The following is a 17,042-nucleotide window of genomic DNA, read 5'->3' on the forward strand; positions in this document are numbered from 1 at the left end:
CATATCCCTGTCTTGTCACCTCTGATCACAAGGGATTTGTTTAAAAGAGGACATCTGGTCCAAGCTGGATCTATGAAGGGTTTGCTTCCTAGGAGTCTGTAAGTTGGATTGAGGGAGCTAATGAGTCTGTTGCTGAGCTGGTAACGCACAAATCCCGAAGTTGCTAGTGGTCACATCACCCCACGTGGACTGAGGGGCAGAATGGTGGTAGCTACACAATTTCTATTTAGTACAGATTTTGGAGTCACAACCATTCCTGCAGGTAGAGTGTGTCTGCGGTGCTAATATTACAGGGCTTGGCTGGAAGCTGCTACTAAGTACACTTCTCATTTAGAATGTATTTTATTTGGAGTAGCTTGAGAAATGAAGCTAATTCAGTGTACAAACTGGTTTGCACTGCGAGAGAAGAATGGAACAGTCACATAAAAAGAAACAGAGATGAAAAATAGAGTCCTGATGATTTTTCAAGTTCTTTCTAGAAGTCTGAGTGCATTCCTGTCCTTGGGTTTTGTGACACACCTCTACAGCTATACGATAAATTCTGTATTTATGGTTAAGCCAGGGGTATTCCATGCGTTCCTTGTTATTTGCAACCAACAAAGTCCTTAAAAAACAGAACTAAAACCATGTAACATGATATCCTTGATCAATCTTGACTGCGATCTTCAAATCAACTGTGAGGTTGCTGCAAAGCACCAGACCCCATAACTAGCCTCTTCCCTCAGGCTGCAGGTTCCTGCCTCTCCCGGGACACAGAGATGGTTGAATGACAATGGGTGCTGGCTCCAAGCCCTTAGAGACCATTTAGGTAAGAGAAATGCAGTTAAACAGAGGAGACAACAACAGAAATGGGGATCTGAAAGCAATATTTGCTATACACAGGATCAATAAAGATGATGTACCCACAATTTATCAAGAATTGTCCTTATGAGCAGAAAGTTCATGGGTGCTGAACCTGAAGGATGGGGCACAGGGGGTTCATCCTCATGGGTTCATGCAGTCTTTTCTCTACTTTTGCTTAGAATGTTCATAATAAAGAACTTAAAATACATATTTTAAACAGAAAGTAGACAAATAGAACGTAGGTTAAACAATTCTAAATGAAAACAGAAGCCAACAAAAAAAGCAAACAAACAAAAACTATACCTCTGTCTACATTTTGCTGTTTAAAGGGGTTATTTTCATAGAATCTAGCTTCTTTGTAAAAACAAGGATTTTAAAAACTGTTACAGATAGGGAATAAATAAAAATTAACTTCCCAGCAATTAAAGAGATTCAGCCAACATCATGTGCTACTTGACAAATTAAATGATTCATTTTACTCCTTTATTTATACTAATAAAAATACGCATGTATTCTCGAAGCTAGGATTCACTGGGAAGGCTGCTGTGACTCACAGGTGTTCCTGGCGCAACTCGGGACACGATCACAGGCATCTTCTGGTCACATCCTCCCTTCAAAACAGTGCAAATCGAGTATCAGTCAGTATTGCCAACACAGAAACACCTTAATTTAAAAATTGAGTACAATATAAATTCTAAGTTACCTTTACATTGAATCCAAACCTTCCATTTTCATCAGGTTTCATTCTGATTAGGACAAGATTATCATGTGGAATACCACCATTAGGCTTTAAAAGACAAAAATAAATAACTTGTCACGCTCTTCATTTATAGCCTATCCTTCAGATATACACGAAGCATGCTTCCTGTATATTGATATTATCTAAAGTATATAAAGAATCATAATTTAAGTCTCTCTCGTGCCTTACCTGCATGCTAGACTGTAAGTGCCAAGAGCAACAGGGGCTTTATTAATTACCTGACTAATTAATTTCAGTGTCTCTAGAACCTGCCTCAAAGCTCTGCACGGAGAAAATACTCATAAGTATTGCATGAATTCATGTTACTCCCCCTGCTTTTTTTTTTTTTTTTTTTTTTCGGTACGCGGGCCTCTCACTGTTGTGGCCTCTCCCGCTGCGAAGCACAGGCTCCGGACACGCAGGCCCAGCGGCCATGGCTCACGGGCCCAGCCGCTCCGCAGTATGTGGGATCCTCCCAGACCGGGGCACGAACCCGTGTACCCTGCATCGGCAGGCGGACTCTCAACCACTGCGCCACCAGGATAGCCCTCCCCCTGCTTTTTAAAAACAGCTTTACTGAGATACAATTCACATACTATACTTCACCCATTCAAAGTGTATAATTCAGTCATTTCTACCATAGTCACAGAGTTGTACGAACATCACGACTATTTTTTTTTTTTGGAGGCAGCATTTGATTTGGTGGAAACTAAGATGAATTCAGAGATTGCAATTCTCTGGTTTGAAGTAGCAGATGAAATCACAGAGGAAAAAGTTGACAGGCATGTCAATGACCTGTTAAAATGCTACTCTTTGATTTTACAACCTTTTCTTCATCCCCCAAAGAAACCCTGTGTCCATGAGCGGTCACCCCCATCCCCAAGTCCTATTCAACCCTTCATCTACTTCCTCCCTATATACTTGACTATCCTGGGCATTTCACATATATGAAATTATACAACATACGTCATTTGTTACAGGCTTCTTTCACTTAACGTGTCGTACGCCTGCTCTTTGGGGGTAAGTAGCTGGCTAATTCTTGTTTAGCCTTTGAGACACAGGTCGAAGATGTGACCATTTCTAGGAAGTCTTCCCTCAGCGCCACAGCTGAATTAGTCATTTTTATACACTTATGAATTCCCATAGTCACTTCTAATTAAAGAGCTTGTTCAGTTCTCAGTCCCCACCTTCCTCGACTCACCAGTAGCACCTGACACAGCTGGTTACTCTCTCTGTGGCTGCCTTCTCATCAGCCAGTTGACTAGTTTTTTTCCTACCTTTTGGTCTGCATCTTTTCAGTTTCCTTTGCTGGTTCCTTTCAACTCCCTCATGTTTACAGTTTGGAGGACTAAGGCTCCATTTCTAGAACCTCTTATTCTGTTATCTGTACACACTGCACTTCCTGTCTCATGGTTTTAAATACTGTCTACATGCCATCGACTCTCAACATTATACCTTCAGCTTCGACCTCTCCCTTCAACTCCAGAATCCAAACGGACTCTTACTAGACATATCAACGTGTCCCAGCTGAGCTCCCGACATTCCACCCACCCCTGTTCTACCTGTAGCCTTCCCACATCAGCAAATGGTAACTTCATCCTCCTATTTATTCAGGCCCAAAACCTTGCTGTTGTTATCCCTGCTGTTATTCCCCTCTCTCTAGTCTCCCACAGCCAACTCATCAGCAGAGTAGGTCAGCTCTACTCTAAAACTCCACCCAGAACACAGCTGTGTCTCATCCCTTCCACTGGCACCACCTTCTCCAATCACGGCTGCTTCTTGGGGCCCTGCAACACCTCACAGCCAGCTTCTCTGCTGCTACCCTGCTTGCGGTCCACTGCCAACATACGAGCCACAGTGAAACCGTTAAAACTTAAGTGACATCACATTACTTCTCTCCTTAGGTATGTCCGTTTGCTTCCAATCTCACTCAGGGTTGAAGAATGAAACATTTACAAGACCAGGCTTTTAGGATCTGGCCTTCTGCTGTCCCCGTCCTGCTCTGTCCTCGCTGACCCCCTTGGTGTCCCCTGACCACACAGCCATACCCCTGCCTTGGCACCTGCTACTCCCTCGGCTTACCTGCTCTCACGCCAGGTATCCATGTGGCTTATCACCAAACTCATCTCTGGCTCACCCTATCTAGAACTGGAACACTCCACTCTGGAAATTCCCTAGCCCTTTTCTGCTTTGTCTCTCTAGCATTTATACCATCTAATACGCTATATATTTAAATTACATATTTTGTTTACTGTTTGTCTCACCCTTATCCCCAGAATACAAGTTCCTTGCAGGCAGAGTTTCTAATTTTTTATTTTACTCTATTGTACTCCCAGAGCCTATAACAATAGGTACTCAATAAGTCATTTTTGCATGAAGGAAAAAACAAACTAGACTATGAATTATTTAATAGCAGGGACCACATCTGATTTGTCTGCATACTCCCACTACCTCCTTAAGTGCCTGGCACACAAAAAGACCTCAGTAACTATGAACCGATGAATGAATGATGCGTAAGAATCACCACGCAGGTAGCACCCGAGTTGTCATTCATTTTGGGTAAGGATTTTGATCTCTTTTTGATGCGTCTGTGGGGCCATAAGTGTGGGAGAATAGAGTGGCTGCCTCTTATTTTTCAATTTTAGAAAACGTGGGAGGGCTATGGGCGAAAAACAAGGGGGGAAGAGTGCAATGGCCAGCAGAGACTTCTGGCACTGCCAGCACCTGCTGTGGGACTTCCTCTACCTGCATCTTATTTTATTCCTTGATGTCCCTTGAAGTTTCCTGAAATACACTCATATTTCTGTCTGTCATTATACATCTTCATGAACACAGTGTATCCTTAAAATTTATTAACAATCTCACCTTTGGTTCATCTACTTGAAAAAGCAATGAAAATTCATCAATCAGGGGATTCTAAGAATTTACCATTTTGTTTGGTACAAAGTACCAAAGCAACTCACGAATATATCTTGAAGAACAGGGTAATTATATATTCTGGAGACCTGTACTCAATTTCAAAAGGTTGATGAAAATGATAAATGATAAAGTCTCGGGACCCAGTCAATTATGTAATAAAATTAATGGTATTTAATGGATTATTAGCATTTGTTCTGGAAATGTGTGTTTTGCAAGACAGAAATCAACAAATTTGTCAAAAATTAACTTCTAGAGCAATGAACGTTTTATAAATATGATAAAAGGAAATTCCACAATTGGGCTATATGGTGGCACAATTCATGAGCAAACACATGATGGAAAAGAGAAAGTACTATAATATAATTTACAGATAAAACAGGCTATGTTACAAAAAATATTTCATTTACAATGAAACATTTTCAAAGAAATGTGAGAATATTTGAAGAAACTACTTACAGTAGCTTTTTCAGGGGAAGATGGAACATCAAATGTTTCATTAATATGGTTTTCCAGATCTTGTTGAGAATGTGAAAAATGAATTTGGTTCCAACTGTTTTTCTTTGATTGTTTGGGTGGTAAAGCTGGAGGCTGCCCATCTCCAGGGGTCTCTTGTGATCTAGATAGAAAAAAAGAGAAAAAATAAATATTTTGGAAGTTGTCTTACAGAATTATTATTTTATTTATTTTTTTAAAGTAATGGTAGAATTTTATTTTTTTAATTAATTTTTATTGGAGTATAGTTGCTTTACAACGTTATGTTAGTTTGTGTTAGTTTCTACTGTAAAATGAATCAGCTACACGTATACATATATCCCCTCTTTTACGGATCTCCTTCCCATTTAGTTCGCTACAGAGCACTGAGTAGAGATCCCTGTGCTATACAGTAGGTTCTCATTAGTTATCTATTTTATACATAGTATCAGTAGTGTATATGTCAATCCCAATCTTCCAATTCCTCCCAGCCTAGAATTATTATTTTATTACGATGTCTAATAGGAGACAAGCTTTAAATGTCATGTTTATTTGCAAGTGCCACTGTTTAATGAAATCTTCCTTAACTTTGTAGTTTAAAGTAACAAATCTCATTTCCTACTTTATCAAATCTGTAAACAATTCACATATAATAAAATACACTTTAAGGGTATCTCTATGAAGATATTTATTAATCTACCATAAAAACCCCTTTCTAAGGTTTTCAGCAGTCATGTGGGCAGGCAGGGAGAAATCAGAGCTGAGGGCCGAGCTGCTCCAAAGACAAAACAGCCGGTACCATCCAGAGAACTCAAGGGGTTGCCTGTTTTATTTACAGGTAAAACACAATTCACAGAAGTGATGAACACAGCGAGGAAGAGTGCTGAGCTCACTGAGGAGACAACACTGGATGAGTACGTATGTCGGAAAACCTGATTTCAGGTGAAGGGGCTAAAAACCAACAGACACTAGAGAGCATAACCTCAGGCCATAGCAGCGGGAGCAGATCTGACCAGCTGGGCCTGACAGGGCAACTTCAAGGTAGATGCTTAGCACAAGCACCCTCACTCCCTCTTGCAAGAGCACCGGAACCACGCCTAACTGCTGAACAATCATCGACAGGAAGACACTGAAGCTCACCAAAAAAGATACCCCACATCCAAAGACAAAGGAGAAGCCACAATGCGACGGTAGGAGGGGCGCAATCACAATAAAGTCAAATCCCATAACCGCTGGGTGGGTGACTCACAAACTGGAGAACACTTATTCCACAGAAGTCCACCTCCTGGAGTGAAGGCTCTGAGCCCCAAGTCAGGCTTCCCAACCTGGGGGTCCAGCAACGGGAGGAGGAATTCCTACAGAATCAGACTTTGAAGGCAAGTGGGATTTGACTGCAGGACTTCGACAGGACTGGGGAAACAGAGACTCCACTCTTAGAGGGCACACACAAAGTAGTGTGCACATTGGGACCCAGGGGAAGGAGTAGTGACCCCATAGGAGACTGAACCAGACCTACCTGCTAGTGCTGGAGGGCCTCCTGCAGATGCGGGGGCTGGCTGTGTCTCACCGTGAGCACAAGGACACTGACAGCAGAAGTTCTGAGAAGTACTCCTTGGTGTCAGCCCTCCCAGAGTCTGCCCTTAGCCCCACCAAAGAGCCAGGTAGGCTCCAGTGTTGGGCTGTCTCAGGCCAAACAACCAACAGGGAGGGAAGCCAGCCCCACCCACCAGCAGACAAGTGGATTAAAGTTTTACTGAGCTCTGCCCACCAGAGCAACAGCCAGCTCTACCCACCACCAGTCCCTCCCATCAGGAAACTTGCACAAACCTCTTAGACAGCCTCATCCACCAGAGGGCAGACAGCAGAAGCAAGGAGAACGACAGTTCTGCAGCCTGTGGAACAAAAACCACATTCACAGAAAGAAAGACAAGATGAAAAGGCAGAGGGCTATGTACCAGATGAAGGAACAAGATAAAACCCCAGAAAAACAACTAAATGAAATGGAGATGGGCAACCTTCCAGAAAAAGAATTCAGAATAACGAGAGTGAAGATGATCCAGGACCTTAGAAAAAGAATGGAGGCAAAGATCGAGAAGATGCAAGACATGTTTAGCACAGACCTAGAAGAATTAAAGAACAAACAAACAGAGGTGAACAATACAATAACTGAAAAGAAAAATACACTAGAAGGAATCAGTAGCAGAATAACTAAGGCAGAAGAACAGATAGGTGACCTGGAAGACAGAATGGTGGAATTCACTGCTGCAGAACAGAATAAAGAAAAAACAATGAAAAGAAATGAAGACAGCCTAAGAGACCTCTGGGACAACATTAAACGCAACAACACTAGCATTACAGGGGTCCCAGAAGGAGAACAGAGAGAGAAAGGACCCGAGAAAATATGTGAAGAGATTATAGTCAAAAATTTGCCTAAAATGGGAAAGGAAATAGCCACGCAAGTCCAGGAAGCGCAGAGAGTCCCAGGCAGGATAAACCCAAGGAGAAACACGCCGAGACACACAGTAATCAAATTGGCAAAAATTAAAGACAAAGAAAAATTATTGAAAGCAGCAAGGGAAAAACGAAAAGTAACATACAAGGGAACTCCCATAAGGTTAACAGCTGATTTCGCAGCAGAAACTCTACAAGCTAGAATGGAGTGGCATGACATATTTAAAGTGATGAAAGGGAAGAAGCTACAACCAAGATTACTCTACCCGGCAAGGATCTCATTCAGATTAGACGGAGAGAAATCTAAAGCTTTACAGACAAGCAAATGCTAAGAGAATTCAGCACCATCTAACCAGCTCTACAACAAATGCTAAAGGAACTCCTCTAAGTGGGAAACACAAGAGAAGAAAAGGACCTAGAAAAACAAACCCAAAACAACTAAGAAAATGGGAATAGGAACATACATATCGATAATTACCTTAAACATGAATGGATTAAATGCTCAACCAAAAGACACAGGCTCACTGAATGGATACAAAAACAAGACCAATGTATATGCTGTCTACAAGAGACGCACTTCAGACCTAGGGACACATAAAGACTGAAAGTGAGGGGATGGAAAAAGATATTCCAGGCAAATGGAAATCAAAAGGAAGCTGGAGTACCAATACTCATATCAGATAAAATAGACTTTAAAATAAAGAATGTTACCAGAGACAAGGAAGAACACTGCTAATGATCAAGGAATCAATCCAAGAAAAAGATATAACAATTATAAATATATATGCACCCAACACAGGAGCACCTCAATACATAAGGCAACTGCTAACAGCTATAAAAGAGGAAATCGACAGTAACACAATAATAGTGGGGGACGTTAACACCTCACTTACACCAATGGACAGATCATCCAAACAAAAAATTAATAAGGAAACACAAGCTTTAAATGACACAACAGACCAGATAGATTTAATTGATAGGACATTCCATCCAAAAAGAGCAGATTACACTTTCTTCTCAAGTGCACACGGAACATTCTCAAAGATAGATCACATCTTGGGTCACAAATCAAGCCTCAGTACATTTAAGAAAACTGAAATCATATCAAGCATCTTTTCTGCCCACAACGCTATGAGACTAGAAATGAATTACAGGGGGAAAAAAAGTAAAAAACACACATGGAGGCTAAACACTGAAGAAATCAAAAAATACCTAGAGACAAATGGCAATGAAAACATGACGATCCAAAAGCTATGGGGTGCAGCAAAAGCAGTTCTAGGAGGGAAGTTGATAGCAATACAATTACCTTACCTCAAGAAATGAGAAGAATCTCAAATAAACAATCTGACCTTACACCTAAAGGAACTAGAGAAAGAAGGACAAATAAAACCCAGAGTTAGCAGAAGGAAAAAAATCATAAAGATCAGAGCAGAAATAAATGAAACAGAAACAAAGAAAACAATACCAAAGATCAATAAAACTAAAAGCTGGCTCTTTGAGAAGATAAACAAAATTGATAAACCATTAGCCAAACTCATCAAGAAAAAGAGGGAGAGGACTCAAATCAATAAAATTAGAAATGAAAAAGGAGAAGCTACAACAGACACTGCAGAAATACAAAGCATCCTAAGAGACTACTACAAGCAACTCTATGCCAAAAAAATGGACACCTGGAAGAAGTGGACAAAATCTTAGAAAGGTATAACCTTCCAAGACAGAACCAGGAAGAAATAGAAAATATGAACAGACCAATCACAAGTAATGAAATTGAAACTGTGATTAAAAATCTTCCAAGAAATAGAAGTCCAGGATCAGATGGCTTCACAGGTGAATTCTATCAAACATTTAGAGAAGAGCTAACACCCATCCTTCTCAAACGCCTCCAAAAAACTGCAGAGGAACGAACACTCCCAAACTCATTCTATGAGGCCACCCATCACACTGATACCAAAATCAGACAAAGATACTACCAAAAAAGAAAATTACGGACCAATATCACTGATGAATATAGATGCAAAAATCCTCAACAAAGTACTAGCAAACAGAATCCAACAACACATTAAAAGCATCATACACCATGATCAAGTGGGGTTTATTCCAGGAATGCAAGGATTCTTCAATATACGCAAAACAATCAATGTGATACACCATATTAACAAACTGAAGAAGAAAAACCATATGATCATCTCAATAGATGCAGAAAAAGCTTCTGACAACATTCAATACCCATTTACGATAAAAACTCTCCAGAAAGTGGGCACAGAGGAAACCTACCTCAACATAATAAAGGCCGTATACGACAAACCCACAGCAAACATCATTCTCAATGGTGAAAAACTGAAAGCATTTCCTCTAAGATCAGGAACAAGACAAGGGTGTCCACTCTCACCACTGTTATTCAACATAGTTTTGGAAGTCCTAGCCACGGTAATCAGAGAAGAAAAAGAAATAAAAGGAATACAAATTGGAAAAGAAGAAGTAAAACTGTCACTGTTTGCAGATGACATGATACTACACATAGAGAATCCTGAAGATGCCACCAGAAAACTACTAGAGCTAATCAATGAATCTGGTAAAGTTGCAGGATACAAAATTAATGCACAGAAATCTCTGGCATTCCTACATGCTAATGATGAAAAATCTGAAAGAGAAATTAAGGAAACACTCCCATTTACCATCGCAACAAAAAGAATAAAATACCTAGGAATAAACCTACCTAGGGAGACAAAAGACCTGTATGCAGAAAACTATGACACTGCTGAAAGAAGTTAAAGATGATACCAACAGCTGGAGAGATATACCATGTTCTTGGATTGGAAGAATCAATATTGTGAAAATGACTATACTACCCAAAGCAATCTACAGATTCAACGCAATCCCTATCAAATACCAATGGCATTTTCTACAGAACTAGAACAAAAAAATCTTAAAATCTGTGTGGAGACACAAAAGACCCCGAGTAGCCAAAGCAGTCTTGAGGGAAAAAAACGGAGCTGGAGGAATCAGACTCCCTGATTTCAGACTATACTACAAAGTTACAATAATCAAGAAAATATGGTACTGGCACAAAAACAGAAATATAGATCAATGGAACAAGATAGAAAGCCCAGAGATAAACCCATGCACCTATGGTCAACTAATCTATGACAAAGGAGGCAAGGATATACAATGGAGAAAGGACAGTCTCTTCAGTAAGTGGTGCTGGGCAAACTGGACAGCTGAATGTAAAATGAAATTAGAACACTTCCTAACACCATATACACAAATAAACTCAAAATGGATTAGAGACCTAAATGTAAGACCGGACACTATAAAACTCTTAGAGGAAAACACAGGAAGAACACTCTTTGACATAAATCACAGAAAGATCTTTTTTGATCCACCCCCTAGAATGGAAATAAAAACAAAAATAACAAATGGGACCTAATGAAACAAAAGCTTTTGCAAAGCCAAGGAAACTACAAACAAGATGAAAAGACAACCCTCAGAATGGGAGAAAGTATTTGCAAACAAATCAACGGACAAAGGATTAATCTCCAAAATATATAAACAGCTCAAGCAGCTCAATATTAAAAAAACAAAAAACCCAATCCAAATATGGGCAGAAGACCTAAATAGACATTTCTCCCAAGAAGACATACAGATGGTCAAGAAGCACATGAAAAGCTGCTCAACATCACTAATTATTAGAGAAATGCAAATCAAAACTACAATGAGGTATCACCTCACACCAGTTAGAATGGGCATCATCAGAAAATCTACAAACAGCAAATGCTGGAGAGGGTGTGGAGAAAAGGGAACCCTCTTGCACTGTTGGTGGGAATGTAAATTGATACAGCCACTGTGGAGAACAGCATAGAGGTTCATTAAAAAACTAAAAATAGAACTACCGTGTGACCCAGCAATCCCACTGCTGGGCATATACCCAGAGAAAACCATAATTCAAAAAGACACATGCACCCCAATGTTCACTGCCGCACTATTTACAATAGCCAGGTCATGGAAGCAACCTAAATGCCCATCGACAGAAGAATGGATAAAGAAGATGTGGTACACATATACAATGGAACATTACTCAGCCATAAAAAGGAAGGAAACTGGGTCATTTGTAGAGACGTGGATGGATCTAGAGACTGTCATACAGAGTGAAGTAAGTCAGAAAGAGAAAAACAAATATCGTATATTAATTCATATATGTGGAACCTAGAAAAATGGTACAGATGAACCTGTTTGCAGGGCAGAAATTGAGACACAGATGTTTAGAACAAATGTATGGACACTGAGGGGGGAAAGCAGCAGGGGGTGGTGGTGTGATGAAGTGGGAGATTGGGATTGACATGTATACACTAATATGTATAAAATAGATAACTAACAAGAACCTGCTGTATAAAAAAATAAAATAAAATTCAAAAATTGAAAAACAAAAACAACCGAGCACCCTGCATGTAGTAACAAGGTGAGTTTTTCACGAAGGCCAGAAGGGGGAACCAGTGGTTCAAAACTTGGACCCCAGGAAGCCTGCGTCCGTGGAAGTCATGGAGGTTAAGGGACCAGGCAAGGCGAAAACGGTTCTCGTCAAGAGTACTGATCACCACAGGGGTTATTATTTACCTCTGAGGTGGGAGGAGGTCCTCTGGGGAAATAGAAACATTATTATCCCACTGCCTAAGGGCAGAGGAAAGAGTTGCCAGCTGCTGTGGTAACCAGGCACAAGCTTCAGCCAGATCCTGCTTATTTTTGTTGACTGATGACTGACACCCAAGACACAGCTGTAAGGTCTTGAGGAAGCAAAACTGTATTAGATCATATTATTGTTCAAAGTTACCCTCTACTCCTCCCTGGCTGACATCACGCTTGGCCATATGACTTGCTCTAGCCAATGAAATGTGAGTAGCCTCTTTTGAAAGGAAGCTCTGTATTTCTCTCTTCCCTCAGCCAGGAGACCAGCCAAGTCCCAAACAGGGGCTGCGGTCAGTCTGGGCCCTAGAATGACCATGACGTGCAGCAGACCCACAGGTGATCCACCACGTATGCAGAATGTAAGAGAGAAAGAACCCTTGTAGCTGTATGTCACTGTAAGTTGGGGGAATGTGCTACCAGAGCATAATTTAGCCCAAGATAACTAACACAGAGGTTACTGCCAGAGTGGCTCTTGGAAACATATGCTCCCCTTGGTAGAGAAGCTGTGAACTTCTTGAGAGACTTGCTGCTAGACACGTGACAGATGTGGTAGCGATGCTAAAATCTGCTTAGCACCAAGGGCGTCAGCCAGGATTAACGATGAATGGTCTCACTTCCCCTAAGAGAAAATATAGCCCTCCTCCAACTGCATAATCTAGTGTAAAATATAATCACTAAATACGCAGTGAACAATAATAACCACTCGGCTTTCTACCCAGAAGTCTTCAGGGCACAAAATGCTCTAGCTTCTGATAAGTCTATGAGGACTGCATCAGAGAGCACACCTCCCCTTTTCAGCCAAAGCTTCTCTGAGGTCTACCTTGATGGCCAGAGATTCCAGATCCCAAACATACTAGTTTTTATTCTGCTCATTTCAACTGCCAAGAACCCAAGCCTCTATAAGGCGATGCATTCAAGCGCTGCTTGTGCAAGAAACTGCTAGGAGAGAGCTGCGTGCCTTGGCCATGGCCTGCTGCAGGGACCAGGGCAGACAGAGGTGGGCAACCCTTGGTACAGCCTCTGCGTGCCTTGGCCATGGCCTGCTGCAGGGACCAGGGCAGACAGAGGCGGGCAACCCTTGGTACAGCCTCCGATGGGAAATCTCTAACAAGCAGCTGGTCAGAAGCCTCCAAGACTTTACGAAAGCTGGACGTCACTGGACTCCACATGGATCAACCAATAGGTCTCATCCCTTACTCAGGACTAAGTATAACCACTCAGGCAAGGCAAAGAGAAGCTTTCCTCTAGTTTTGCATACAGTTGCCACACCTGGGAAATGTTCAGTCTCAAAACTAAAGGTCTGGGGCTTCCCTGGTGGCACAGTGGTTAAGAATCCGCCTGCCAATGCAGGGGACACGGGTTCGAGCCCTGGTCCAGGAAGATCCCACATGCTGCGGAGCAACTAAGCCCGTGCGCCACAACTACTGAGCCTGCGCTCTAGAGCCCGCAAGCCACAACTACTGAGCCCGCATGCTACGACTACTGAAGCCTGCGCACCTAGAGCCCATGCTCCCAACAAGAGAAGCCACCGCAGTGAGAAGCCTGCACACTGCAACGAAGAGTAGGCCCCACTCGTTGCAACCAGAGAAAAGCCTGTGTGCAGCAATGAACAGCCAAAGATAAAATAAATAAAATAAAATAAATAAATTTTTATAAAAACCAAAGGCCTTGGGGGAAGAGTATAAGGTTGAGATCAGGTGGGAATGGAGTCAGAACAACTTTATTCTTGGTTCAGATAACAGTCTAAGCACAGCACCAAGACAAACAACAGGGACAAACCCCAGCCTGCTGTGCAGCCCAGTATCTAAGCGAGCCAGGCCTGGTGGGCAGGGGTACCATGATGGCAACACTCAGCTGCAAGAGAGGGACGGCACTGACACCACGGGACATTCTGCTAGACTGCTGAGTCTGCGTTTCCAGGGTTAGAGACCCGGCGTATACAGTCCAAAAAGCTCCAGAAGTGATTTTTATTATCTACTTCCTGATTAGAAATCACTGTACAGGAACAGTGGTTGCAGATTCATGGCTTGTGGGCCAATTTTTGCCAACATACATTTGGCCTGTTCACTTCAAAAATGTGAGTTGACTACATTTTAAAAATTACATACAAAATCTGGATTTCCAGAATGAAAAATGTGGAAGCTTTGGAAAGAATAGACCTGCATTACAGGTTGCCAACAACTGGAGAAAGCCAAGTGGTAGCTGCTGCCTTTAGATGGGCCACAGGCATTCCAGGCCACATGAATCCCACCCAGTGTTACTTGCCGGACTCCAATGGGTATCTGAATACACCCTCTCCTTTACTCATTTGAAGTCCACAAGAAGACCCAGATAGGAAGAGAGTCCAAGCGTAGAGGCTCGGGCTGGGATTTGAGCCAAGCTCTAAAGAAAGGGTGAGGAGAATGGAGTACAGGCAGAGGGTCAGCCACGATCTAAGAGAGGAAAGGGTGATATAATTTTGGATTTCAGGACAGGTGCTACCTGCCTTCTCTCATTGTTTTATGTAACTTTCTTGTTAAGGTAACTTCACAGAGAGTGATGGGCAAGCTCTCCATGGGCCTGGTCACTGCAGAGGTTAAGGTTGGTCTGGGGAGCTTTTTCACAAACTAATTATGCACTCTCCCAGTAATCCTGGTGACAATTTCCCCTTCCTGTGTTTCCAGCTTCAATAACCAAACACACTCTCTTTCTGTCTATCTGTCTATCTACCTATCTAACTACTGTCTATAAAAGTAATCAAGAATATCAACACAGACTTCTAAAATTCTTATTTTGGGCAAAAGGTATCAATTACATTTTAAAGACATACTCATATTAACTCAATTTATCGTAACAAATAACTTCCCTGTTCATATTTAATGTATAAGTATCATACGAAGTCAATCTACTAAACAATTATCTAGGAAGATGACTTTCATAGGTAAACCATGTGTTGTAATTTGAAATTATAATACATTTAAAATAATACCATGCAATAGGCCAGTTCTTTAAAAAGGTACCACTGGGAATTCCCTGGCAGTCCACTGGTTAGGACCTGGCGTTTTCACTGCCGGGGCCTGGGTTCGATCCCTGGTCGGGGATCCAGGGGAACCAGGACCCTACCCACAAGCTGCATGGAGCGGCCAAAAAATTATTTATTTTTAAATTTTATTTATTTATTTATACAGCAGGTTCTTATTAGTTATCTATTTTATACATATTATTGTGTACATGTCAATCCCAATCTCCCAATTCATCTGCAGCCAAAAAATTTTTTTTAATTAAAAAAATAAAATAAAAAGGTACTATTTCTAGGCTAAAACATAAACAAACAAATAAACAAAAACTACCAAGGAAAACAGAATGAAAAGACATCACATACTTGGAAAGAACAACCAGGCAGCATAGTGGGCCACAGCCCCACTAGAAATAACAGCTGGCACCTGAGAGAAGGGACCTATAACCTAAAAGAAGACGAGCATCTACTATCAGATGGTTTAGACAGGACTAGGGAAATAGGAACCAAAGAAAGAAGTAGGGATCAAGGCTGTGCCTGGAGTCTTACAAGTAGAGGTAGTCATTTGGCGTTAAATATGGGAGCTGGAAAAAATCTGTCATAGGGAGAGTGTAGAAAATATAGTTCCAAAGAGATTATTGTAATTACTCATAAAAAAGAAAAATGAGCAGGATAAACTCTTAAAACTGTAAATTAAAAAAAAATGCTGCCAAAGGTTTAACTGTACAAATACACCCTTCATACAAGCATAAAGTTTATTCTAATTTAAGACTAGAAAACAAAAACCATATTCTTGGTAGACACTAATACAAACTTGCCAGGAATGATGGCTCCTTTTAAAACCTTATTTTCTAAAATACATACCAGCAGCTCTTGTCTCACTCAATTACAATCACTAGCGTCATCCAAGTCTTCACTGGGCATTTACCCCTGCCATACTTATGTTCCGTAAGATACAGATAAAATTCTGGTTCAAAATTCAGGCTTCTTGATACTTTGGCTAATTTGTAGTGACATTCAGAGTATTTCAAAGTAAACACCATTTCAGACTGATTACTAATTGATGCTCAAGGCAATTAAAGTGCATAGAAACTCCCGGGGATATGATTAATAGAATAGAACTGAAAATGTCATATTATTCTATCAGTAGGAATCTACTCCAGAACCAAGGTCCCAGACCTGAGATTCCTGGTTTCAGCCAAAGTCCAAGTCTCTGACCTCAGCTCCCAACTGCAAGTAAGGGAGGCTTTTGCCAGAGGTGGACTGCAGGTAAGTACGCTGCAGAGCAGCAGCCCAGGGATCCGTGCTTAGTCCTGCCACCACAGGTACAGCATCTAACAGGGTGCGCCCTCTGAGGCCCCATGGCTCAACACTCCTTCCACTCCACCCCCTTTGCTTCTCTTATTTCCTTGTCCTACAGCAGCCTAGTATTTGCATGGTCCATGATATATCACTAGACCTGATCAAGGCTGGCATGGGAGTTGGGTTACGCTGAGCCTGCAGGTGAAGTTATCAGTGCCAGTAGCTCAGAGGGGCAGAGGGAAGGCAAAGCTTTCAGGACGAAGCAAAAGGAATTGATTAGGTTGGATAAAGATAAGACTGGAACGGGACAGTCTAGGAAAGAATAGCTCAGGGAACTGGATTTAACATTTGAGGATTATGAAATCTGCATAGTCTCTGGTGATTAGGAACTGAAGGATGAAGTTGAGAACACGGGGAATTCCTCTCTGTGTTCAACCAGATATCCACACTTCAAACATACAACAGATAAATGGTTGTTAAAACTGTCAATCAAGCCAGGTGGGCCAAAGCTTTCCTGACTTGTTTTCAGTCCAGGTGGCTGTAAGTTTCCTCATGAGTGCTTCAAAGTCAGCAGTGAGGCAGCTTCCTCTGCACTCAAAACAGTTCTCTGTTGCAGCTGTTAGCAATCTGTATCATAATAAA

At 41.5% G+C, this 17,042-nt stretch overlaps 1 protein-coding gene across 7 annotated transcripts in view; it reads right to left on the bottom strand.

Moving 5' to 3' along the window:
- Positions 1 to 17,042, bottom strand: part of PTPN4 (protein tyrosine phosphatase non-receptor type 4) — a 178,315-nt gene that overhangs the window by 23,427 nt on the left and 137,846 nt on the right. For all 7 annotated transcript variants that reach the window (XM_019932320.3, XM_019932319.3, XM_019932323.3 and 4 more), the window contains 3 exons: positions 4,958 to 5,117; positions 1,547 to 1,630; positions 1,398 to 1,454 (listed from right to left, as the gene is read on the bottom strand). In XM_019932320.3, the coding sequence (XP_019787879.1) occupies positions 1,398 to 1,454; positions 1,547 to 1,630; positions 4,958 to 5,117 (301 nt within the window). The remainder of the gene's footprint in view (positions 1 to 1,397; positions 1,455 to 1,546; positions 1,631 to 4,957; positions 5,118 to 17,042) is intronic.

Source organism: Tursiops truncatus, chromosome 7 (genome assembly GCF_011762595.2).
Source record: "Tursiops truncatus isolate mTurTru1 chromosome 7, mTurTru1.mat.Y, whole genome shotgun sequence".
In the NCBI taxonomy this organism is placed as follows: Eukaryota; Metazoa; Chordata; class Mammalia; order Artiodactyla; family Delphinidae; genus Tursiops; species Tursiops truncatus.